The sequence below is a fragment of the Vigna umbellata genome, chromosome 8 (assembly GCF_029865625.1).
Source record: "Vigna umbellata cultivar VRB3 chromosome 8, Vumbellata_1.0, whole genome shotgun sequence".
NCBI lineage: Eukaryota > Viridiplantae > Streptophyta > Magnoliopsida > Fabales > Fabaceae > Vigna > Vigna umbellata.
In genome coordinates this window covers 37,435,457-37,461,605 of record NC_142172.1, presented here as the reverse complement: position 1 = coordinate 37,461,605, position 26,149 = coordinate 37,435,457, and the positions used below count along the sequence as shown (strand labels likewise).

Genomic DNA, 26,149 nt, shown 5'->3' with positions numbered 1-26,149 from the left:
TTTTCTTTTATAAATAAAAATTAACGTAGAAGAGTCAATATATGTATATTTATTCTTAAATTTTCGACAAAAACAAAATGTAAAGTATAAAGAATTTGAATTGCTTTATCCATGAAATATTTAAGAAATAAGAATTTTAAAATTTTAATAATCTCAATTGCTTTAAATTCGTTGCTTTATTGTATTGTATTTGGGTTATTAATACTCGCCAAATGTAAATGAAAAAATGTCGTATGAATGTCGAGATTATTTGCAAATGATTACTTTGATGATAATCACCAATAAACTTACTCAGAATGGGTTCATACTGCTCCCACATTTCTTCTCACATGTCCTTGTTATTGCAAATCAAAATAAATCGGTACTAAAATATTTTATCAAAACTTGTTGCGATGATAAAAAATATATATTATTACAGCAATTTAACATTATAACACTTAAAAAAGTTCAAATATTGAGAATTCAAAATCCGCTCACCGCGCCACACCTCTTTTCACTGTAAACAATTTATTTAGTTTCAAACTAACACAATCCACACAAGAATTACTGTATCAGTCTGTTTGAACCTCTCACGGCCCCCCTTTTATCTGTTAGAATATGATCATGGAGATCAATTTTTCCATCAAGCACTTCATAATTAGATCATGTTTTTATTTACTTTTGGCACACAATTTTTTCTTTTTTGACAATCGCACACAATTAGAAAGCATTAAGAACACCTAAATATTGAGAGCACCTTCATTGGCAATCAATAAAAAATGAGGAACCTAACAGAACTAGCTCCCAATACAAGGATAATCTATAACCTAATATAAGAAACATTAGTTCGGAGACTACCCCTTCCCAACCCTAAAAAAAACAACGTTAAAGCCCAGGAATAGATTCAAGATTGTACTTTTCGGAAGATTCAGATTCAGTATCCCTCTTCTCCTGTAATGTTGGCGGTGTCATGCCATCAAGAGCTTGCAGGTATGCGTAGGAAGCAGTCCGATTAGATGGTGGGCTTGGATTGCTGATTCTGCTCGCAAGGAAGCGACGGATCAGGCCCCTCAGAAATGGAGCCATGGTTTCTGGCTCGTGTTCCAAGTAATACATTATTCCTCCCATACACACTGAAAACAAGAAAACCTGTACAAGTTGACAGCATAAAATGAAACAAGTTATGTAGTTGTCATGCAAGGCATCGCCTACTTCGCAATTCCTAAACCATGAAGAACCTTGAACCTTTGAGAAAAATGAAAACAAGAATCATAAACATGATTAACTATGAAGAAGACAATAAATGAGCGGCAATGGTGGGAGGCATTGTTTTCAAACTGATAAAATACTCACATTCTCTAACTACATGGATATATTGGACGTCAAAAAACATCTAAAGAGGCACCGACAGTAAAAACTAAATTTTTCTCAAGCAAAGTAAGGCTGTTTGCAAGAATACAAGAAAAATATTTTTGAAAAATGCTAGAAAAACAGACCAGAAAAGAGTTTACTCATTGCAATTTGAGAAGTTAACAGAAAACTAGACAAGGAGATTTGATTGGTGAGTCATATCATGTACTTCAAGAAACCTTCTTTCTCCTTGCTAGCAATCAATGGCACTTCCTTTTCTTGTCCAGAGCAGACTTGGACATCCCTCATTCAACCTTGTCAAATCCTTGTTCACTCGTTTATTTACCAAAAAGTCTCTTGAGTGTTTTAATTGTTACATACCAATTATCAAAGTGTCACCGTGCATCTTATTTCATTAGTAATATAAAGACTAATTTCTCATTTGATTTTAATTACTCTAATGTTTGAGAACCTATTTTATAATCTATTTCTGGAATGAAATGGTATGATGCTTTTATTGATGATTATACATGTCTCACATAAACATATTGTATGAAAAGTAAATATGTGGTATTTCGAATGTCTGTTAATTTTCTTTATCTTGTACAAATTCAATTTGAAAAAAAAAATACTAGATTTGATAATAGTGCTGAATATGTGAATCTTGAATTCTCCAAATTTGTCCCATAATATTATTATTCATCAACTAACAAGTGTTAACACTCCACAACAATATGGGGGTAGCAAAAAGGAAGAATTGTCATCCTCTAGTAGTTAGAGCCTTCTTTTTCTACATGTATGTTCCTAAAAGCTATCAGGGAGAAGTTGGGTTAGTGGTCACATACCTCATCAACAGGTTACACATTTGTGTCTTTAATGACATTATTCCTAATGAGTTTATATTCTCTTTTGTTCCCTCTTCTCGTTTAGTGTCAAGTCTACCTTGCTGGATTAGATGTGCTTTTTTTGTCACTCTCATAATTCTAGTCATAGTAAATTACATCCTAGAACACTTAAATATGTCTTTATTGGTTATCCCTCTAACAAAAAGGGGTACAAATGCTCTATGGATATCACCTTTCACAAAACAAAAATATTTTTTTGCCAACCCTCCCGTTTCAAGGCAACAATTCACTTTGACTAATTCTTTAACAAAAAATATTAAAGGCAACAATTCACTTTGGCTTCAGTGCAAGAAAAGTTATCTAACTCCAAGGTAATAATTCCTGAAGATAATAGTGAGGAGGAGATAAGTGTTATTGAGATTTCACCCATCGTATTGAGAAAGGAAAAAATAGTGTACTGAATATTGCATTTCTCAATATGTTTGCAGTGATAATCTCTCTAATAAAGATTGAAGATTTAATGTTGTCATTGATAGCACAAAACTTCCTACATTAGTTCAAGAAACCATGAAAAGTGAAAATTGGATTAAGACCATGAAAGAAGATGAATGCATTAGAAAAAAGCTTATTTTTTACAAACCAAGAGACAAAAAGGTCATAAAATGCAAAAGGATATTTACAGTGAAAGTGGACAATAGACAAATATAAAGTCAAATTGTTTGTGAAGATTACAGCAACTTAATGTGAAGAATGACTTTCTTCATGGAACTCTAGAAGTATATATGGAGATTCCTCCTTGATGATTTGAAACTCATGGTGGAATGAATAAGGCATGTCTCTCTTAAATAGGTGTGGTGATAGGTAGGATAAGTATGAATTTGGTTATACTCGTTTATGTCTCCGAAGTAAAAATGTATACCCATCTTCGTCTCCATACCAGATGGGTATGAAATTTGATATGGAGAGATATGCTATAATAGACATGCCATAGATGATAATCTTCTTAAATGTGGTTAGTATATGGTCTCTCGATGTTATCATTGTGGGAATCACATTGAAAATGTTGCACACTTGTCCATTCATTCATAAGTTCTAGTTAGTTCATGTGTGCATGATACTGTTAATCATCAAAGCCTTGATTGGGTGTTGTTATGTATTGACGCTTCGTATTAATCATCAAGCTGCCATCTTTTTGTGTCATTGATGGCATTAGGTGTAGCCAAATATCTACTTGTTTTGAAGGATATATGATTCATTATTCCAGCTTGAAAAGCCATGTCTTCCCTATCTTAAACATATTTGGTAATCTGTGCTCTTATAATGGGAAATGTAAGATGAAAGATTTCAGCATTCTAAAACCATTTGGCATCTCTATTAAAGTGGATCTAGCTCCTTCTGTCATACCAGTATCTTTTACTATGTTCTCCCTGTTTTTGGATAAAGTGCAATATTGGTGGAGCTGCTCATGGTGCTCTTGGTCTTGCAGCTTGTGGGGACCTATTTCATGATAGAGTTGCTGCCTTTGTTGGTTGTTTCACTCACTATCTTAGTGTACAATTAGCTAATTATGCAAAACTTCCTGGTGCTATCCGAGGTATTGAAATTGCAATTAAGAAAGCAGGGTATAGTCTATGAATTGAAAGTGACTCTATGTTCCCGGTTCAAGCTTTCTGCCATTATCATATTGTTTTTTGGTATCTTCATAATCAGTGGCAGAATATGTTCTGTGGCTTAGGAGCATGAGATTTCATGTATCTCATATAAATAGAGAGAAACCATTGTGCCAACGAACTCTCTGCTCTGGGAATTAGACATAGACGTACTACTTCATGGGATCTTATTCCAGATTTTGCTGTTTGATTTCTATAGGATTAGATGATGTCTACCAAGTCAAAGGTTTGTATAGTCCCTTCATTTTCTTTTGTATTTTTTTTTATCTTTTATGATATTTAGGTATGCAGCAAATAATTAATATAGCTTGGGATGTCAACCTAGTCCGAATTCAAATTTATGTGGTAATCATTTTGCATTCCTTCTTTACTTAAAATAAATAAATAAATAAGTCAGGAGGCCATACCTCAGCGTTCCTGATATTTGGAAGGAGGTGCCTGTTCACCAAGATATACCATAGTGAATCTCCTGCTCTGGGAAGAACATATAAAGCTAGCTCACCACGCTTAGCTTTTTTCTCCAGTAGCACAGATAGGGCAGATATTCCACCTGCTATCCAATATACCATCTTGTGATCTCTAGAAAAAACTTTTCTATGTAAACATATGACTGCCTGCACAACCAGAAAGACACACAGAACATTAAAATTACATTTACCGATAAAAAATATTATAGTAATAATAATATTAACAATGAGAACAACAAAATACACCTGAAAGATTCCAACAAAAGCAGACAAAAAAGCTGTCGAGCGAACACCTCCGTTGATGGCAAGCCAGAAAGTACGGAAAGGAGCATCAGTGAACTGAAAAAACATAAATTTTCACATCAGCAAAGAGAAATATACAAAAATTACAGAAATGTCAGCAATAAAAGTTAATAGTAGTAACATTGGTTGATGCAGACAGAAGTTGGCTATCTTATTCCAAGCACAAAAACGACTCTGTTAAAATTAGCAAGATAGTGTTCCCTTAACTTAAAACAAAAATGGCAGTAAGTAGTTAAGTTATGGGCATAAAGTTAGGGGTAAATATTGTGATGCACTGACCAATCACAAAATGTCATATAGGTCATATGGTCAAGTGCGTTGACTTTTACAATAACGATATCTTAAAAGTCATATATAGCTGTGTGCTTTACCCTGACAATGCATAAAAAATAAAAATTTGAAGTTTTGTAAGCCAGCAAAATAAAAAAAGGAACCTAACCACAAGCAATTTACTAGCTGTGTTTTCCTTCCAGTGCCTTAGAAAGGACACTTGCCACAAATACTTCCAAATTATGCATAACAGTTCTCTTTACAAAAAAATCAATTTTCTTGATAAATTATGCAAGTATATGATTTGCTGATATAGTAACAGAAAAAACTTAGTAAGAAAATACCTTCTGTAGGTGCAGAACAACAAAAGGCACAAAGGTCAAAGAAAAGTAAAGCGGGAATGTTTTCTTGAACGTTGTTGAAGTTGCCTTTACTTGATGGGCTAAACATGAATTTGTTTCGGGATGAATGATGGAACATGGAATAATAGAGGGAAATTCTTCCAACTTTACATAGTCAGACCTTCCTGCATGAGATAAGTAGGTATGTAGTGAAGTAACATCAACTGGATGACCTCTACAGCTATCCCTCACAGCCTTGTACACAGGCTCTGCAACTGGCCCAGTTTTCTGAATGAATTCTTGATAGGATTTTGGCAAGCTCTCCGGACGCATAACAAAGGCATACATAACCTGAAATATTTTTTTACTTGTAAAAATAATAAAAGTAACTTATGAAACCTGAAAAGATGAGATGCTATAGACAAAAATTTTAAGGTTTACATTTCATGAAATCAATAATGACAAATATTTTACAGACATTGAGGAACCCATCAAGCATCTCCCAAGAAGAAACAATCAAGTTTAAGATATTAACTAGTAGTTATACAAGGTAATTTACTTAACATTTTTGGCATAAGAGGAATCAGCCACATGGGATATATTAAGACAATTACGGAATAAACATTCCCGCGAGGAGTGTCCCAACTAATTATAAGAAAGTGCTAAATGGTAGAAACGTGTTATTGTGAAATGACTTGTGATAAAAGTAAAAAGTGTTATATTTTGTCCAGCAACCGTTCATTTTTTTCTCTCACCAGGATTGGCTATGAAGTTTTATAACAATAAAGCTTTTGCATCAAATAACATTCTTGTTCATATCTATAAAAATGCTTCATACTAGTTTTATTGTTATTTTACCAATATCAATTATCAGGCATACAAAAAGATTACAAAGTGATAGTTAACGGTAAAACCTGGCCCGAAAATTCAGAGTGAGGATTAAATACCTGAGCACAAGCAATAGCAAACAGCAATGAATCTCCATGCCTCCAATGACTCCCCCAAAGGTGAAACTTGTTCTTAGACTTTGCAGAGTTATAAGCACACTAGTATATAAGAATATGCATTAGCCTGGCATATGCAAATCGTTTACAAAAGGCTAAAAATGCATTAAATACATCCACGGAAGTCAGATTGCTTAGAAATCATTTTGGGGATGCACTTTAGAATACCTGGGCCAGCCTAGCCAACAGGTACAAAGCCAGTGTACGTCTCCTATTTGAATCATTCAACGCCAAAATTGAAAAACCAGCTATTGAACCTGCTAAAATTCTGCACCATCATCGCCCTAAACAAAGTCATAAATAAGCAACAGGTGCAAACACAAACAGCAGACAACAATATCCAAGTATTTTAAATATAGATGAACAAAAACTCAAAAAATAAAATAAATCATTCGAATAGAAAAGCTAGAAGAATAAATCCAGGAAGTGGTTCGACTTGGAACTTACGCATTAAGTGGTGTCTCTTTCTTTCTCAATTTACGCAACAAACATCTAAGAGCATGATAAGATCCAGTGAAACCACCAAAAAGTAAACCAATTCGGCATGCTTCTTCCCTTACTATTAGATCTTTCTCTGAAACAAGTTGCTGCAAACAACGAAAAACAACATCCATAAACTCACATTCTCCACTTACAAATACCGAAATACTAACATCTACAACAATACTGTCAATACTTCCACGCAATATACATATTACCTAACAAAAATTTAAAGCTACACAGTTTCACTCAATAATATTAGCTACAAAAGTATTGAACCGAAGTGAATAACATATGCTGGATCAATTTCAATAAAATATATTAAAATAAAGAATATGAAATCTCAATTGCTTTAAATTCCGCTTTAAGCTACTCCTAAACGACGATTCTGTTACTTTCTGCTCATTCCGATCAAAACACGACCAAATTTTAAGAGAAAATGTTTCAGATAAACAAACAAACCTCAAATCTGACACGAGGAGGAGATTTTATTCGAGTAAGAAATCAATGTTGTTATTGAAGGAAAATTAGGAACCCTAATTTGATTTTAACTAACCTTGAGATCGAGGAGAGAGGAGTAGGACTGCCTCCGAACGAGCTTGAAGGCGCGGAGAAGTATACCAATGCCGACTCTGACGCCATAGGAGAGAAGAAAGGTCTGACAGAGGTTGCCAATGGCGTGAGCGACGCATGATTCGTCGGGGCCATGATCGCAGGGAGGCGATTCCACACGGAGGTGGTGCTGAGCATGAGCGGCGGCCCGGCGCTGCCGCCGCTGGAGCTCCTCGATGGCGTCACGGAGGCGCTCCTCCGCTTCGCGGAGACGGCCCTCGGCGTCGGAATTGTCGGACGGCGGAGGCGATGATGGTGCCATGAGAATGGAATAGAGTTACAGCCCCACCATTCTTTGGTTTGAATTCTGATCACACCAAGTTAGTCATTTCATGGGTTTGTTTGTTAGAGCTCTTCCTTTTATTAATTGCTCTGTTCTCAGTTTACTTTCTAATGCCAAGCTAAACATACCTTTTAATGACAATAATAAGTTGGTTATAGGTTAAATTGTCTGAATTATTTGGAAAAAAAATAATAGTTAATTATTTATATTAAACTATTGTGATTAGATTACTGATTTTGTACAGATTTTATAATTGAATCTTTTGATGACAATTTAAATTTGTCAGAAATATTTGAATTTGCTGTTTCTTCAAAAACCTAGTTACAGATTAATGTATAAAACTAATTATAATTTTCAATTAAGGAACCTATTAAAGACTTTAACACTAACTATATAATAATGAAATTAAAATATAATGAAGAGGAAACGTTAAACATGTGTTTTTCCGTTTTCGTGAGAGTCTGACGTGGAACTTTTTATCTCTCAGTGCCGTTGTACGTGAGAAAGGATAATGATACTTTTGACAATATTTTTTTGACAACATTTTAACACTATTTATGTATCATTTTGTTATTGATTTATATTAGTGTTTATAATTATTATTATTGATTGTGGAATAATTTTGGATTAATAACAGAGTGACACGTAGACAGTGTTAAAATGTTGTCAAAAAAATATTGTCAAATTATCTTTTAGGGATTGTGAAAAACAAGTAGAAAAGTTCATGATATGGGTACGTAAAACAGACAAGTTAGATATTACTAAATCATTTTAAAGTATTATTACATGTGTCCACGCAAAAAGAACTTGAAACAGATTATAACTGTAATTTTACTTTTTTTAAATTAATTGCCTATTTTTGTTAGTTTTTAATCAATGCTATTTAATTATTTTCAAAAATTTATAAGTATTTATCTCTTTAATATCCTCCAATTTTTTCAAATTCCTACAAAATAATCCAAAAACATACAAGTATTTATCTCTATAACAACTATATACTTACATCTAAAGATAAATAAGAGATTTTACTAAATATAAATAATAGATAATTATCACACTTATCATTTATTAAAATTTACTAAAATTAATTATTAAAAAATAATTCTATAAAATAAGTAAAACTTACTTCGTTTCTAAATTTGATTCGTTCAAAAATACCTTTTAGCTTTTCAATTTAAACGTGGTATGGAAATATTTGAAAATTGAACAAAAAAATTGAAATAAAAAAAAAAAGAACAATAACACGATAAAAGGACATGGAGAGACAAATAAGGGATACGGTTTACATGTTTATTCTTTTTCTTTCTTTTATTTTTTTCTTCTCTCTTTTTTATTGTCATATTTATTCTGTTATATTTTTTTAACACGTCACAAAGAGCATTTAAATGTATTTTTTATAAAATTAATTTGTAAAGTAAATATATTTTTTTCTTTCGTGGACTGAAGGATTTAAATGTATTTGTTATAGAATTATTTTTTAATGTAATTTGTGAACGAAACAATCAACTACATACTTCTTATTATTCTAATGTTTCACCATGTTGACCACATGTATCATAGTCTAATGATGTTTCACTTCAAACTACACATCAATCTTTTGTATGTTTATGTACATAGAGGAAAGAATGTATTAGAAAAACGTACCAAATCATTTTACTTTCAATGAAATTGTGAAAACGCGACTGATAAGAACAAAGAGCAACTTTCCATACAAAATTCAATAAATTTTGTGATGAAAAGTAAACAAATTAGTTATTTTATTAATATTTAGATTACATAATAGTCTAAATAAAACAAATAACTAATTATATCATAAATATTTTATTATTATTATTATTAATATGTATTTATGTGATATATTACATTATTTGGAAGATACAATCATTTACCTAAAAAAATATAATTCATTATGGAAATGTTAAAAATATAATTTATTATATAGTAAGTCTTTATAGAACTTTCATGTTTTATTTATTAAGATCATAAATAAATTTATTTCATCTTCTTTTTTATAATTTAAGCAATCTTAATTTCTCACTTTTTTTTTCTTTTATTTTACTTTCTCACTTTTAATAATTTCATCTGAATAAATAAGGTTGGTTTAGCATTTCCTTTTATATTTACATACAAATGATAAATGAATGGTTAATAGGTTTTACAGGACAGTCTTTGAAAAAAGTATATCAATAAATCTTTAAAATAATTTATTATCTTGTTTGAGTATTTTTTGAATAGTGTAAAAATAACTATTATATAAACACAAAACTCATTTTTTCATTGACTAATTCTTTCAAAATCTTTTTAATTCAATTTCAAACTGATGCATTATCATCACATAAAATAATTCAAAAGAAATTACAATACCCACTTCTTATCTCAATTTTTAATTTAAATAAGTATGGTATGTTGCCTATGATGTTTCCGTAAGACCTCAAAGAATCAATCTGTTTATGGTTTGAACATTTTGAAATGGTTATCTAGCAATTTGGAATGATATGAAGGAATGTTGGTAATTCTTTCTTTGTTATTTCGTCATCCTCTCAAAGGATATATGTATTATTGTATATGTAAATACCATTGTTATCATATATTACAGGTAGTGATAACGAGAGTAATGTATAATTAAAACAATACCTTGTTCAAAAGTTTCGAACAAAAGATCTTATAAACTTGATATATTTTTCTTAGTATTAAAGTGAGATGATCTAATAATGGTTTGTTATATTTAAAGAAAAAAATTTTCCTGACATTTTAACGAAAGAAAATAAATAAATATTAAAGTTTCTAGACATACCAATAAATTTAAGTGTCAAACTTATACATGACTTAGAAGAAAACTTTACTCTAAGCCTAAGAGATACTCAAGGTTAGTGAATAAATTAAATTATCTCAATACAATAAGTCAACTTTTAAACTCTCATTGTTTATTATTACAATAGTGTCTAATAGATCCCAAACTTTATTAAACTGGTTTCTAAAAAATGCCTCGTTTATAAAAATAATATTCAAATTATTAGTTATTTTTATTGTAACCGAGTAAGGTCACCGAGTAATAAACACTCCAATTCAAGATATTGCATTTTTGTTAAAGGTAATTTAAAATCTTGCTTGATAAGGTAACAAATAAAATGTTACGATAAAATCAAATGAAAATTCATAATACACAACAATAACATTCGTCACAGTTAGTTCATATGATTAAAAAACTCTTCAAATAGCTTAAATTTAAAAAAAAATCCGAATATACCTCATATATGACAACCAAACAACATTACATACTACCTCTAATCATATCTTTCATAAAACCACACACATTGAGATGGATTATAATTTTATAAAGAAAAAAATAAAGTATGATGTCGTCATCAATTTGCCAACCTTTACATATATATATATATATATATATAAGAACTTCTTTATCTATTGTACTAAATTATTTTTCTGAAACATTTATCTTATGTTAGATAGGAAGTTCCATTTAAATGTTTTTCTCTTACCAAAACCACTGAGCAAACCTAAATATAAATCCATGTACAAAAATATGGCCAAGAATGAAGAGCTAAAAAAAGTAAATAATTCATTTACATGTACAAGGGCCAAAGGTGGATTGCATCTATCACCTCCAATACTTTACAAACATTCAATTTTTCTGTCCCTTGAAGGACTGACCATTGTTTTTAAACCGACAAGACTTCCGGACAGTTTTCTTCATAGTCTTCCTTAATTCTAGTTTTTTCTGATACCTCTTATCTCTATATATTTCGCGCCTATTCATCCACTTGGAATAATCTTTCCCAGTCTTACACTCAAGGAAATCTGCAAGTTCATCATAATCGGATAATTTTTTGGGGTCTCCTAATATGCAATTAAGAAACATTTCCCCATTGCAGGTTTTCTTTGTTTCATTATCGTCGTTACAGGAGGTGAAGGAATCCGTTCTGAAAAATACAGGATGATTCAGAAAAAGCACAAAAGAGGAATAGTATTAAAAATGAAAGGGCAACTTATTCACACAAAACATGTCTACTTCATCACAAAAATTTGAGGAAATATAAGATATTTGTCACTTCATTTCAGTGGAGCTTATGAATCCATTGCATAATCATCAATTTTTGGGGGTCAGAGAAAAAGTTTATGGGAAGCTAAGGGAAGGTTGCCATGTTCATGAGACACAACGGTATAAGCAAAGAATGAAGGATCCCTAACCCAAAGCGAGCCCAAGACATTCCACTAGAGCTAGCCCTCATCACTTGATTGAATAATGTTTGTTACAATATTTGGGTGGGAAAAAAATGCATGAATAAAATAACACAATAATAATTCATGCAATCTATATATCACAAGTGGAACCACAGTTAAATTAAACTAAATGGAATCCCTCAAACTCAGTGTACCATTAATGCACTAAACTAAATGAAGTTCCTCAAGATCTAAATATTCCCCAAAATTCCAAGATAAGAGAATATGCAGTATAATTTAATCAAATAAAGGGTAATCTTTCAAGTTTTTAAAGAGGCCATAACTAGGACAGAACACAACTGCTCCTTGACAAAAACAGCAAAATTTAGTGGGCCTCTAACTATACCCTACAGAGTGTTGTTTCCTTGGGCATAACAATGAATTGAACTTAAGATGGCTACTCAAGCACCCATTAAGCAAGCCTCAAATTACATTCTTCAATAGAGAAATTGAGAATCTGTGACTGGAAAAGACAACACCATGTAAAGCCTAGAAAAATATAGATACAATACGTACCTCAAATTACATGATTGAATTCTCCGAAACTCTGCTACAACTTCATAGACAGATTGGTTATCTCTTGCACCCTGCAAAATTTACCAACAATTTAGAATGAAATATAAACTTAATTCAAGTTCGTGAGAACCAAAGACACACAATTCACCTTTCCACTCTTATGACATGAAATTTCAGACAAGCAAGGTTGTAATGACGGACCCTTCAATGATTCCAAAGCAAGTAAATCCCCCTCTTCAAAAACAAACAGATACATCAATGCCATAAGTACGGATATACACCCCTTTGCCAACAATTCAAGTCCATTGTTAAAACTTAATGATAGCAAGCCTGTGAAGTGCACGAGCAATGCCTCGGAGACTTTGTAATTTGATTTCTGACTTTTCATCTCATCATACAAGAAACTTTGAATTGGTAAACAGATCTTAAACTGTCGAAAATAGTCAAAGATGCTGATCAAGAAATCATATTTCCCATGCACAGTGGCACTTTTCATGGTTTTCAAACAATCTGAATCACCACTATTACGTAGATACTTAACTGCTTGATGCAATGAAACACTCATCATCTTCAATATGGATGCAAGAAGACATATATCTTGTGCACTAGTGTTTTCCTTTATAGTGTATACTCCAGTGGCCTCTTGAGAGAAGGCTTGATGGATTAGGCAATTTAAGATTGAGGTAATCCCTTTCCTTAACGAATCATCAAATAGGTACTGTCTCTCCTTCATAAATGCAATATACTCAGTCAAAAGATCCGTTTTTGTCTTGGAAAACAATTTGCATTGATAAGAATCCCATGAATCATCTAACTTTGATAAGACTTTATTTAATCTGTTTCTGGTGCCATGCCGGATATACGATTCAAATTTTAGCTGACCTCTGTCAAGAAGGTGTGAGTTGGAGCATTTTGATTCAACATGAAAGCCATCTATTTGCAAACTAGACACGTGTGTAGAGTACAAGATAACAGATTTTTGCAGTGCTATAAGCTGGAAATTGGCTAAAGGCTCGGAAGATAAGCCAGAACCAATGGCTTCAGAAACCGTTGAAACTATGTGTGCCTGGAACATCTTTGGTGCAGAGAGCACAACAGGGTCATGTAACAACACAATGGAGGGCCCAATACTAAGTTCAGGAAATCTGAAATCCTTATCACAACGTAAAAATAATCTAACTGTGAAATCCTCAACTGCTTTCTCATCAGAAACTGACAGGATGAAATGAGAAGATAACACCTCCAGGACAATGGCAATATCACCTTGGTTGAAATGACACACGAAAAGCTTTTCATGGATAGAAGATACTGAATCAACCATCATAAGATACCTTCTCAACGGCTGGTGTCTTAAAAGTTCATCTGCAAATACCTGAGATAACATGTTCAAGTTTAGATTAATAGAACTCCGGTAAGAATCCTATACAAATTTCTATGTGGCAGATGTTTAAAATGCACAAAACTAGAGGGACAAGATTTAGCACAGCGGTAGATTGTTGTCTGGTGACCTGAAAGTTACAAGTTCAAATCCTGGAACAATCTCCCTGACAATAATAGGTGGGAGCCTAAAGCACTGGACAAAAAAAACTTTTGTAACAATCATTAATAATTTAATAGAACTACCACATAGACTTTTGGTCTCATACAAACTGGAACTAAAAACTTAAATTAGCTGATGAAACAAAAGCTATTTTCCATTTAGTGATTTCCCTTTTATTTCCAGAAAGCAGATGATTTTACCATTAAACTGAAAGCAGAATCCCATTGCCCATTGCCACATTACAGCTTTCCATCTTGGTTGCACGTAGGCAGCAGATTGGAAATGTGGGGACAAAAATAAATGGTTTATGTGGAATCCAAAGTGAAAAACACATACATACAAGAAATGAGAATGATGGAAACAATTGCATTACATGAGAGAAAATGAAACAAAGTTTTCTTGGGCTCCAAGCTGACTTGGTCATGTCAGAGGCAAGATAATAATGGTTATTTGACAAACTCGAATCAACTAAAAATTATTCAGATTAAAAAGGAAAAGGAAAATATCAGAAGAAACCAAAAAGAGGAAAACTTTACATCAAACAGCTTAAGAAAAAAGTGTTTAGCCCACAGTCTAACATTGTTAGATCCACACAAAAAATAAATAGAAACTTTACTTTACGCAGCCTCTGAAAAAAATGTTTATCACATCCACTTAATATTCTATACTAAGGTTCTGTTTAGGTAAAAATCTTCATAAAATATAAATGAATCTATCATCTCCTCTAAGTGAAAAAAAAAAAAAACTAAAATCAACAGCTTTTTATAGACAGCTTTCTCAGCTAAAATATCGAAAAGCTTGGAAGATATTATTGGAGGGCATGTATGGTTGGGTTCCATTTGTATATTTGGTGGAATCTGGCATATCTTAACCAAACCCTTTGCATTGGCTCCGGGTGCACTTGTAAGTGAAACGGTCAATTCTAATAACGAACTAAGTACAACTCATTCTACCTTCTTGTTTTTTTTCCTACAGTAAGTACTTAAGAAGAAGTATTTTCAAAAAGGTTCCAAATCTACAAGAAAATGATAACAGAATTATAGATTTAAAAACTAAATAAACAAAAGCAACAGCCAATTAGGAACCAAATCCATAATCATATAAGCTAACCTTAACCCGATAATTGGAGCATATAGCTATATTACGATATTAACTATGTCAACATGAAACCCACCTCAAGCAGCGCGAGCAGAAACGGACGACAATAATCATCGAAGTCCAAGTCCACGTCGGTGAGGAAGTTGCTAAAGCGCACGCTGCGATGTTCGGTGACATGGACAGAGAGAAAGGAATTGAGAATGCGAAAAAGATAGCGGCACTTGAGAAGGAAAAACTTCTGACAGGAGTGCGGGAGCGTTAGGAGAAGAAGACAGCAGCGCAGAATGAGAGAAAATTCTTCAACAATTGGCCACAGCTCCGAATGCGGAAGCGGATGGAACCGATAGTGAAGGTCATGGCGGTGGCACAAAGGAAGAGCCGAGAAGAATCGGCGGAAGATGGAGTGGAGTTGGTTGAAGAGGTTTTCGCAGACGCCGCGATGGTCTTTGCCTGCGAAAATTGGATCTGGAACGGTGGCGTTGGAGAGTCTTTGGTACAGTTCAACGTATTTTCTGTCGTCCATTAGGGTTCCATACCATCAGATCTGTCTGTGACTGAAGGCGGGAAAGAGAAGATGCACCACAACACAGATTTTTGAATTTCACAGACTCAATATTCTTTAGTACATTACAATCCAAACTACTTATTTCTAATTTTTTTAAAATAGATAAATTATTTTTTATCATTTAATTTAATATTTATTAAAAACATTTACTCTTAAATTGAAAATATCATTAAATTCACATATTTTTTTAACTCAATAACTAATTCAGTGACTAAAATTAAGTTTGAAAAAAATTCAGAAAAAAAAATTGGAAATTCACACTTTGAGTAAAAGAAGAAGAATATACCCAAGAATCCTTAGATATAAAAGAATTTTAAATTTCATCAAGCTGATCCGTCTTTGATTTTATTTTATGTTGATTTTTTAATCTCTTAATTTGTGTAGTGCTATATTTTTCTCATACAGTACTTGCTTTTTCTACAAAATTTTACTCTCTTTTTTCTTTTCTTTTTTAAAAAATTATATACGTCATTGCTAATAAAAATAACTATTGAAAGGGCATTTGATCACATTGGGTGCTTATGTTCCAGTGAATTTCAGGATCTCGACAATGAGTCCTTGATTGACAAAGATGATTATGTGGTTCTTGAAATTATCGGATAACCTAATTGTAAATATCTACCAAAGATTTTCAATATAAAATTTTAGCTAATTGTGTAATAACCTTACAATGCGCAAACCTATTAAATTTTTAATGTTAATAATTATTAGTTTATAATTAAATCAAATTTATTTATGATATTTTGTTATTCTTGTTATTGGAAAGTAACTGTTTTGAATATAAACTTGTTAAAGTGAAATATGAATTGATGCTGTAGTGTAAGATGATATTATAAACTTGTTAGAAATTATTGAATTAATAGAGTGTATTTTGGATAGATTTTGAAAGGTTTTTTAGGTATTATATAATTTTTTTTTCTTGTTTTGCATGTCTTTCAAATGATACATTATTTTAATTTGTGAAAATAAAACAAGACAACTCGTAGGTGTAATTTTTGTTGTTCAAAGAAATTGCTTATTGGTCAAGTGAAAATCAAGATGAAACAATTATCCTTGTAAGAAAATATTTTTCTTTGAGAAATAATTCTCCTACTCAAATGTTTTAGGTGTAGAGTTGAGGATCTCTACAAAACATTCTTTTACACTTAGCTTAGGTATTCTAAATGTCTTAGTCAAAGTCTTTCTGTTCAAGCTTTAAACCGTTTCGATGTATATGTTAAAGTCACTCTAACTCTTATAAATGGGTTTGTGATTAGTGAAATTTTAATCACGACCCAATCATGACATGTTCTTCATTAAGTAACTTTGATTAGAAACGATGTTTAGGGGTCTTTATTGCTATATGTCGTATGCCTGATCTCTTATCCCTATGACCGTGCGGTCAATTAATAAGCAATATTTATTTATCTTAGTTGGACGGTGCATGTTTATTGTAATTTATTGGGATTGATTGTCCTCTTTGATGGTCTCATCCATATAGTACACCAAACAAAATTATAATTTACTAACCAAGAATTTGAGTATTTAAACAACGAAAACCTTATAAAAAATTATATTTATTATATAAATAACTTAGAAATTTGGTTGACAATTATTATAGTTACTTAATTAGATGGAAAAAAAATATTATTTAATAAATGATGTTAAATTCAAAGTTTTTTTTTATTGTAATCGCTGGGTGTGATATAAATAGTATAAATGTGATATTTGATATGTTTCAATATATTGAAATGGATTGTAAACATTAAATTAAAAGACTTATATGTGTACTTTAATGGGATAATAAGTCAAATAAACAAACATTATGTAGTAAAAAGTTGATGCACTTTCATACATTAACATAAATGTGAGTCACTAATACTCTGTTTGAAAATAATATTCTATTTGAAAATGTAAACGTCACCGACTCGTTCAAGGTTGTCAAACGAATCCATACGAAAGTATGATAGATTATTGAACTTTCAAAAGAGCTTAACTAGTTTGAGTTTAATACTAAACAATCAATGTTTACTCAATTTATTGAAAGTGTTTGACATGGATTGATATTATTAATTATTATGATTACTAATGTAACATTTGTATTATGTTTTTAATTTTTAATAAAAATATCAGTTGACCACTTGATTGAGGTATGTAAAAGGACGTGAGTAACGTTAGTATTTCCTCTAAATATACATTTTTTAGAGTTGTTTATATATATATATATATATATATATATATATATATATATATATATATATATATATTGCAATAAATAAAATATTATAAACAACTCATTATTATAATATTCGAGTTTTTAGGAACGTTTTATAAACTATAAGAAATAGATCAGTAAATCGAAAGTATTTTTTTTTACTGAAGGCAAGAACAATGGACGAAATACATATTAAAAAACAAAAATATATAATAATTTAGAGAAAATTGTACATAAAAGTAACAAAACGGATTCATTCAACCTGTTCTAGCCTGATTTGTTTTTATCTCACCAAAATAATAAATGAATCAAATTGATCATAAAAAGAATAGGTCAAAAATTATAATTCGTCTTGTCAAGTTGATAAACTAGCTCATTTTTTATTTATTTTAATTTTTGTTTTAACTTTTTATTTTTTAAATTTGTTTATATATATACACACATAAGTACATATTGAAAGTATATTTAATTATATACATATTTTCTAAACTTTTATTTGATTAATTAAATTTTTTAATTAGATAAATTGAAATAATGATTACATTACATGTTAAATTATTTTATTATAAAAAATTATAAATATTAATCATTTAAATTATAATATCATTTCATATTTCATCTTTAAAACTATAGTATAAAAAAATTATTTTTTAAATTATTTCTATTTTAATTTTAAAATTAAATAAAGTCAATAAAGTGAGTTGACTAGCCTAATTTGAAAAGCTAAATAGGTTAAGTCATAAGGAACTGAGAAATTGAAAAATTCAACTCTTATTTTAACAGGCTGAAGGACTAGTCCGCATGTTATAGTCCATTTTAACACTCTTAACACTGCATTCTAAATAAGGACACTTCCAATTATGCTACTTTAATTTTTGAGGTGGTTTAATATATATATATATATATATATATATATATATATATATATATATATATATATATATATATATATATATAAACAATTTAATATTAACTTTATATTTTATAATTTAATAAATATAATTAATTTTATTCTTTAATATCAGCGTTAATAAGTTAGTTTTTGTTAACATTCTAATTCACATCCAAACGATGTTTGTCTTCGGTTTTACTAACAGTTAACCTTACATTACATGCATATAATCTATTTTACTAATTTTTTTACTCATATTAACTTTTTAATTGTTACATTTTCTAATTGTTAATTAACAATTGACCATTAAATAAATAACGGTACGAGTTTAAAATAATTAAAAGCTATATTTAATTGAATATAAGTTATCTATAAAATAAGATATACTGCGAATACATATATAAACATTTCCTTTTATATCCTTTTATAGTTATCAGTTAATTTAAGAGTATATTATACCGATTTTCTACCATTTCCATTTGAGGGAAACGTTTTAGTTTCAGATTATATAATATTAAAGAATATTGTATTCTGTATTGCAATGAGCAAAATACTGTAAAACTTTTAAATATGCCAAAGTCATATAATTCCCATAAGAGACATAGGATCTTGTGACATTTCCTTTTTCTATTGCCTTTTTTTGTTGCTTTTCTCCTAACATTCAAAGTATAACTAAAATGACAAGCATGATTTTTTTTGAATAAAATAAAAACAAAAAAATTAATTATTGTTTATTTTCAACAACTTCACACTTTTATATGTGAATAATTTAAAAAGGTAAAAAAATAGTATTTTATTGATATACATTTTTGAATTAAAAAATGTAATTTAATTACCTTAATATAAAAGTATTTAAATTTTTTTATTACGAATAATGGATATTCACACATGCAAGTGCAAGGTATAAGATTTTCTAAGAATTTCTTTCTAACATAAGCAGATTTAGATTATCATTATTCATCGATTTACTGAAGGTATGTCAATGAGTGCCAACAAAAGTTCCCATGATGTTTTCTGTCACGGCGGAATCAAACTTTTGCTATCTACTGAATGCTATATTTTTTCAAGTACGCAATCGAATGAAAAGTTGAACAAAATCAAACCAAAAAAACACAAAAGTTCTTCACTCAGTCACCAAACTGAAAGAACCAGGAACGCCAAGAAAGCAGTTATGAGATTCAATTTTACATTATTCCTATGTATTATGATAACGTTGTGTTATTATTTAGATGTTAGGAAAACAATTTAAATGTTTTTTTTAATGTATCTTTTTATGGAGAATAATTTTAATCTTTTAAAACAGATAATTCCTTAAATATAACCATTGATTTTAAATATCATTTCAATAAATTTGAGATAGAAACATCAGTTTGAATATTGCATTTTGTTTACAAAACACAATCCTAAACATTAATTTTAATGTTTTAAAATATATTAAACATTTTTAATATATTAATATCAATATATTTTAAAAACTCAGAAAAAAAAACATAAATTTTAATTGAGAATCTAGACTCTAACAGAATTATGCGTGTTGAAAGTCTAGTATTAACTAGAAATAAATTTAATTTATAAAAAAAATAAATATAATTTTTGTATACAAATTTATCAATTCTACAGTAATGAGATTACTGTTGTTAAAATAAGTTATCCAATTAGATGTGACATATCACATCTTAATTAGTTAATAAGTCAATTAAATCTAATTCATTTATTAATAAATTTAAAAAAAATTCAAATTTGGTATGACATACGATGAATTGGTGAGTTAAAAAATTCACGTTAACTTAATTATAATTTTTTTAATTAAAAATAAATAACAATTATTTTTCTAATTCAAATTTAAATCAATTTTAATATAAAATTATATTAAATATTAGAAACAATTTAAAATAAAAAGATATAATATAATACAAAATTATTTTAAAATCTAAATATAATTAAAAAACAATCATGATTAATTTATATCAAAATTTTAATTTTTTTATTCTGATTTGAATTCAAGCCAAATTTATTTTGAGAACACAAATGTACTATTAAATACTACTTCTTAATAGTTTATAATATAAAAAGTTTGGAATTTTTTAATTAACAATATTCATTATATTCATTGGAGACCAAAGTCAAGTGATTATTGTGCATATTCTTAAGAAAATGTGGTTCACACATGAGCAGTGTTGTGATTGGAACAGTGGGTGGTTGTTGGTGTTATGAGTGAAGAATCTGCAGTTCCCAATGAGATCTCTTGTTCCTTTTGCAAAAATATGCGTGGAAAGGAAATATTAATATTCCCTAAGTGTAAATTCAAATGGGTATTCATGATTTCTTCACCCACGGGAAAACACTTCACAAACAAACAAACTCTCCTATCATTTCTCCTTTGACTCTATGGGGACTCTCACATTGGGCTCCTAAATGGAACACCCTGTTCATAATTTAATAATCATCACACGTTTCTCTTCAAATAAACTGCCAATAATATCCTTTTCAACCTCAAAATAAAAAACACCAACACCATTCACACATTGGGTAATATGTAATTTTCTTCAAGAGAAACCATTGCCAATAATGTCTCTATAACAAGAAAAAGAAAAAAAAAACACTATGGCGAATTTTTTGGTTTTGAAAATTAGTTTGTGTAACATGAAAAGTGGACAAAAGGAGAGAATTATGACACTGTAAAAGCTTTTCAAGACATGCTTCCCTAGACATCTCTAGGTGTATTTTTATTTGAGCATTGATGAGAACAAAAAATAAATAGTTTTCATCTTATATTCTCCATTTTTTATTTTTTTTTTAAATTTATTTAAAGACTAAACTGCAATAAAAGTCAAAATGGACAATATTTTCTTAATAATATTATGAAAACATTTAATTTTATTTTCTTCAACGTGAGATCAAACTGAACTTTTTTATGACATTTGGATGGACAAAGGGTACTTGTTTGGCTTACTTTCAAAGGTTGATTCCTTCTAAGGGTGGAAAGTAAGAACCATTTGCATCATTGTTGTATTTTGTAGGGTATGTAATGATATATAGAGAACAGAGTTGAAGACTCTCTCTCTAAGTGGATAAGAAGAAAAAAATTAAAGTAGCATCATTGGAAGTGCCCTTATTTCAAAGAGGGGATAATAGTAATTTTTACATATCATTTGATGGTGAGAGATGGATACTGAATTGAAAGCTAGTTCAATTCTATATATTTCATGGGAAAAAAAACTCTAAAGTTGATAATACTAGTTTTCCTGTAAATTAAAAATTAACTTGATTTTTGAATAAAATCGATACGGATCCAATAGTAGAAAAGTAGTAAAATAAATCACAAACCAACTTAAATAACTTGTCAAACACGCTCTATTCAAAGTGACCATGACCAAGTCTTCAAGTTTACAGAAAGAATCCAAAAAATAGTAAATTAAATTATAAGGCAGTAAGGCGAATAATAAGTTCCATAAGAAAGGATGAAATTATGCTTGGATACTGAATCTGGCCATGCATCATTTTCCAGTTTGCAAATGTCTCCCACGATGTCAGGTTATTAAATGTTATAAAGTCATTCGTGATTATATGATAACAGAGAAGACAAAACATTCCATGTTAGCTTTGCCCCACCACTTTACGACGATTAAAAGACCACCAGATTTAAGCAATATTGCTAAGGACCACAGAAACAAACAGCTAGTGTCATCTAAAAACAAATGAAAGATTCAATGTCTTGATCGGAAATAAGACCAAAAATATATTATAAAGCAGAAGACGGATGGCACAGGAAGTGACAGAAATTTAGGTGGGGGAATCGGGTCTTTATTTCTAAAAGTTTGTTCAAGTTCCATCAGTACAAGTATAGACAAAGATAAAGATAAGTAAAATACAAGAACAAGAGAAAACCTAAGTAAATTCCTGTACCTCATACTGACCTAATTTGACTTATCCCTAATCCTACGCGCTACGGTCCCTTCCCTTGCCCCCTTAAAATGATCTGTTAGACAAAGGACTTTGATTTGTATTGTTGTGTAATCATCACCTCTGTAAAGTTACAGACCATTAGTCTACACAGTTTAAGACTCCTACTTTCTTTACATGTAAATAGAAGGTGATGGAAAAGGGAAATATCGCCACCACCGCTTCAACAAATTCTACCCCTGCTGCTACTTCAAAGATGTCTTGATGGAACACTACACCGTCCTTCTAGGGTTTCAACTTTTCCCATTCAAAACGCCCTGGGAGTGGCTTCTCATTCACAGGATCAAAGTTGTATCTGCAATGAACTCACATTATATATTAATGTGCTCGTGGACATATGTAACAGAGATTGAACAAGAAAGAAATAAGAAAACCAATAAAACCACTAAAGCATACTTCTCAATGAACTTCCTTTGCTGGGCCTCTTCAACTTCAGCAAAGAATTCATCCATTTCGCGTGAAGTTGGGATTTGCCTTCTATTTGCATGCTCGGTTCTTCGATTAGCATCAGTTGAGCAAGTAGGCCTGGTAGTTGAACCGGGTGTTCTGACAGTATCAGGGTCCCTTATCAAACTGCAAGGTGTGGATTCTCGAGTGCTTCTACAGCAAATAATAAACATAAAATTAAACATTGCAAATTCCAACAAATAGCAATTTAAACCAAACTACTAGATAAGAATCACTAAAAAATTAAAGTGTTTTAATGGCAAAGAATAAGGTAATACCCTAACAATATTTCACGTAAGACCAAGTCAGCCTTAAAACGGTAAAAAGAATATTGCTCATAAATTGAAGGCTGACCAGCACAACATTTAAAGCCAAAGAACACAGTTACAAATTCATTGTACATATAACGATTCAGTTATGAGAATATTCAACATAAATAAAATATGAAGGGAGTTTGGAGGAAAATGGACGTTGCGTAATGACTATCCCTTCTCTCCATAGTTTGTGCATGTCCCGTCATTCTCTCAGTAGATAAAAAAGAAAACTGAATGAGAATGGAGTATTTTTTTTTCTCCATCTACACAGCTGTTATAATTAATATAATAATAAAAATAATAGTATACAAAATTAATGTCTCATGAGGAGAAATTATTGAAATATTTCAATACATAGTTGATGAAACGAGTAAAAAGACCACAATGATAAAAAAAAAAGGTGTGAACTTTCTGACATTTTTATCAAATACCAACATTTCCTACCAATAAAAACAAACGGGTATAAAAAATGAAGTATCATGGTGGAATAAATTTTGTAGACTATTTTCTAATTAACATCTTCAAATAGGAAGCATTTTCAGTGGATACCAAGAGAAAATGTACACTGAAAATGGTCACACGACCTTCCGATATAGGGACTTATATTAAAAGCTTTCTAGGAAGAGAAAACAAAACATATTTCTACCTTGGAACCCTGAATTGATGAAAATATCATAGATGATAATAAAGAAATTCAACAAAAAACAAATTGCCCAAAAATGTCACAGAAATTGCACGCATAACTGAACAAACTTTGAAGGAAATCCTCATACCACAAAAAAAGGAACACAACACAACCGTTAAACGAGAACACAAAATTCCGGCATTCAATAATCTTTAGGGCACATATTCCGGAAAGGAATCGAATTACATTGCGGCGGACAAGGCCAAGAAGCTTAATAAATTGCTACAAAAAACCTTTGCCTTTCAAAACAACGTCAACTCAACTGAACAATCCACCGCAAATCCAGAGGGGAAGCAAAAAAAAAGAGTTTCATATTCACGTTTTAGTACTTTGCCCCCTCACACTCCTTCCAACCAGGACAAATCGCAAAAATAAACAATACCCCCAAAATATAGGGCATTCACAAACTTGAAATTTGTTTTCCCAAGCAAATCGCGAAATGGTAACAAAAATTAAACAAAAAAAAACCGTAGACATATTTAATAGTTCAAAAATCGAAACAAATTCGAGTTAAATTTGAAAAAGGGAAGGAAGACCCACCTATCTCTACCTTCAAAATCCAAAACATTCTCCCCAAACGACGCTTCCTGCACCTCAGCATTCTCATGCAAAGCACTCTCCTCCTTGTGGCTGCGCGCTGTGAGCGCAGCGTCGTGCTCCGAAGCGAGTCCGAGCCTGGCAGGTTCAGGGATTGGTGATTTAGGGTTCGGGTGTTTGTTCCGCCTGGGAGAGTGAAGCAAAATCGGAGGCTTCTGGAGGCGACGACTCCGGAGCTGGAGGTAGGAATCGGATGAGGGAGCTAGTTCGGGCTGAGGGTGTGATTTCTGAAGCGCTAGGGTTTTGGCGCGGGTTCGAACTCCCATGTAGGAGGTGGTGGCGTTGGTGGTGGTGGATTCCACAAGCGCCAGCTCTCCCTTTGGCTTCGCCTTCTTCATGTACTTCCCCATCTGATACTCAACCGCCGCCAAATCGCACTGCGTAGCGACGGCGACAGCAGCGGAAAACAACGGCGGAAGCTGAAGGAGTGGGAGAGAGTGGTTTGGTTTGTTTTCCGGTTGTTTTTGTTTTGTTTGGAGTGAGAGAGAAAGGAAATAATGGTGAAAGCCGTGGGAAAAGGAATATGGGAATATTTTTGGTATTTATATTATTATTTTATTATGTATTTGTATTTATTATACTTTACTTAATGCTTAATTAACGTTCTGTAGAGTATAGAATACGCTGTGCAAGATGGGGATAGATGATTCCTTTTTTATTTTTATTTTCCACAATGTTCATGTCTCATGATAATTAATATAAAAAATAGAAAATATGAAATTTATTTATTTTGTTTTAATTTTCCAAATTAAAAAAATAAAATTTTTAGGTGGGTGGGCCAAGGGTAGGCATTATTGGAATTTGCTTCCACAACATGTTGGACTCGCCTTATTCTTTCCTTCTTTTTCTTTTTCAATCATTTGAGATAATAATTTTTGCCGAAAAGAGAAGTAAGTATATTCAATCCTGACTAAAAAAATATTTAATTTTTTTGTTATATATTTATAAATAAATTCTTAAAGTAAGTTCAAAAAAGTTAAAATATCTTATAAAAAATTATAAGAATTTTTCATTACTCAAATAAACTTTATAAAAGGTCCCTCCTAACTCTCTCCAGAATTTTTTTATTTTTAGTTTTTTTTTATGAAAAAAAAATGTTCAGAATTCACAGTCAACCAATATTTTTTCTACCTAGTTAACTCTACCGAGGGTACAATTGTAACTTCATTCACGAACTATAGATTGAACTTGTGGTATTAAAAAAGATAAGTATTTAATTATTAGTGCCAATGAAATTTAGTATAATTATGTTTTGATTTTAGTGCGCCATAATGATAAATTTGATGATAGTAATTGTTATTATTATAATCATCATTACTTTAATGAAAAATTAATGCAGCCATGTTAGTGAAATTGCTGTCAAACATTTAAAATTATCAATTAATCAGAAATCAGTATAATAACAAAAATAAATCAATTTTATTTTTAAAATTATAATTCATCATCAAGTATTAATATTTTTCTTTTCTGTATAAATATTTCATTTTAATTTTTA

General features: G+C 30.8%; 3 protein-coding genes across 3 annotated transcripts; all 3 read right to left on the bottom strand.

Annotated features, from left to right (window-relative positions):
* Positions 1 to 630: 630 nt before the first annotated feature.
* On the bottom strand, positions 631 to 7,694 carry LOC124837417 (Mitochondrial import inner membrane translocase subunit Tim17/Tim22/Tim23 family protein). Its single transcript, XM_047312766.2, has 8 exons — positions 7,266 to 7,694; positions 6,677 to 6,816; positions 6,398 to 6,497; positions 6,173 to 6,271; positions 5,229 to 5,576; positions 4,558 to 4,650; positions 4,252 to 4,458; positions 631 to 1,128 (listed from the first exon to the last, which is right to left on the bottom strand). Exons 1-8 carry the CDS (start codon positions 7,581 to 7,583, stop codon positions 865 to 867), a joined length of 1,569 nt encoding a protein of 522 aa, XP_047168722.1. The 5' UTR covers positions 7,584 to 7,694; the 3' UTR covers positions 631 to 864.
* Positions 7,695 to 11,076: 3,382 nt separating this feature from the next.
* Positions 11,077 to 15,596, bottom strand: LOC124837446 (2-isopropylmalate synthase). The gene is made up of 4 exons (XM_047312809.2): positions 15,074 to 15,596; positions 12,508 to 13,731; positions 12,360 to 12,430; positions 11,077 to 11,542 (listed from the first exon to the last, which is right to left on the bottom strand). Exons 1-4 carry the CDS (start codon positions 15,518 to 15,520, stop codon positions 11,245 to 11,247), a joined length of 2,040 nt encoding a protein of 679 aa, XP_047168765.2. The 5' UTR covers positions 15,521 to 15,596; the 3' UTR covers positions 11,077 to 11,244.
* Positions 15,597 to 22,430: 6,834 nt separating this feature from the next.
* Positions 22,431 to 25,168, bottom strand: LOC124837429 (cyclin-dependent kinase inhibitor 4-like). Its single transcript, XM_047312787.2, has 3 exons — positions 24,598 to 25,168; positions 23,008 to 23,211; positions 22,431 to 22,906 (listed from the first exon to the last, which is right to left on the bottom strand). Exons 1-3 carry the CDS (start codon positions 25,002 to 25,004, stop codon positions 22,837 to 22,839), a joined length of 681 nt encoding a protein of 226 aa, XP_047168743.1. The 5' UTR covers positions 25,005 to 25,168; the 3' UTR covers positions 22,431 to 22,836.
* Positions 25,169 to 26,149: the final 981 nt, after the last annotated feature.

Coding starts and splice junctions, on each gene's coding strand:
- LOC124837429 (XM_047312787.2), bottom strand. CDS start 25,004: ATGGGGAAGTACATGAAGAAGGCGAAGCCAAAGGGAGAGCTGGCGCTT. Junction 23,212..24,597: donor GATTTTGAAGGTAGAGATAG/GTGGGTCTTCCT, acceptor TATTTGCTGTAG/AAGCACTCGAGAATCCACAC. Junction 22,907..23,007: donor CAAAGGAAGTTCATTGAGAA/GTATGCTTTAGT, acceptor AGTTCATTGCAG/ATACAACTTTGATCCTGTGA.
- LOC124837446 (XM_047312809.2), bottom strand. CDS start 15,520: ATGGACGACAGAAAATACGTTGAACTGTACCAAAGACTCTCCAACGCC. Junction 13,732..15,073: donor TTCTGCTCGCGCTGCTTGAG/GTGGGTTTCATG, acceptor ATGTTATCTCAG/GTATTTGCAGATGAACTTTT. Junction 11,543..12,359: donor ATTCAATCATGTAATTTGAG/GTACGTATTGTA, acceptor TGTATTTTTCAG/AACGGATTCCTTCACCTCCT.
- LOC124837417 (XM_047312766.2), bottom strand. CDS start 7,583: ATGGCACCATCATCGCCTCCGCCGTCCGACAATTCCGACGCCGAGGGC. Junction 6,272..6,397: donor TGTTGGCTAGGCTGGCCCAG/GTATTCTAAAGT, acceptor CTTATATACTAG/TGTGCTTATAACTCTGCAAA. Junction 4,651..5,228: donor TTGTTCTGCACCTACAGAAG/GTATTTTCTTAC, acceptor ATGTTTTTTCAG/TTCACTGATGCTCCTTTCCG.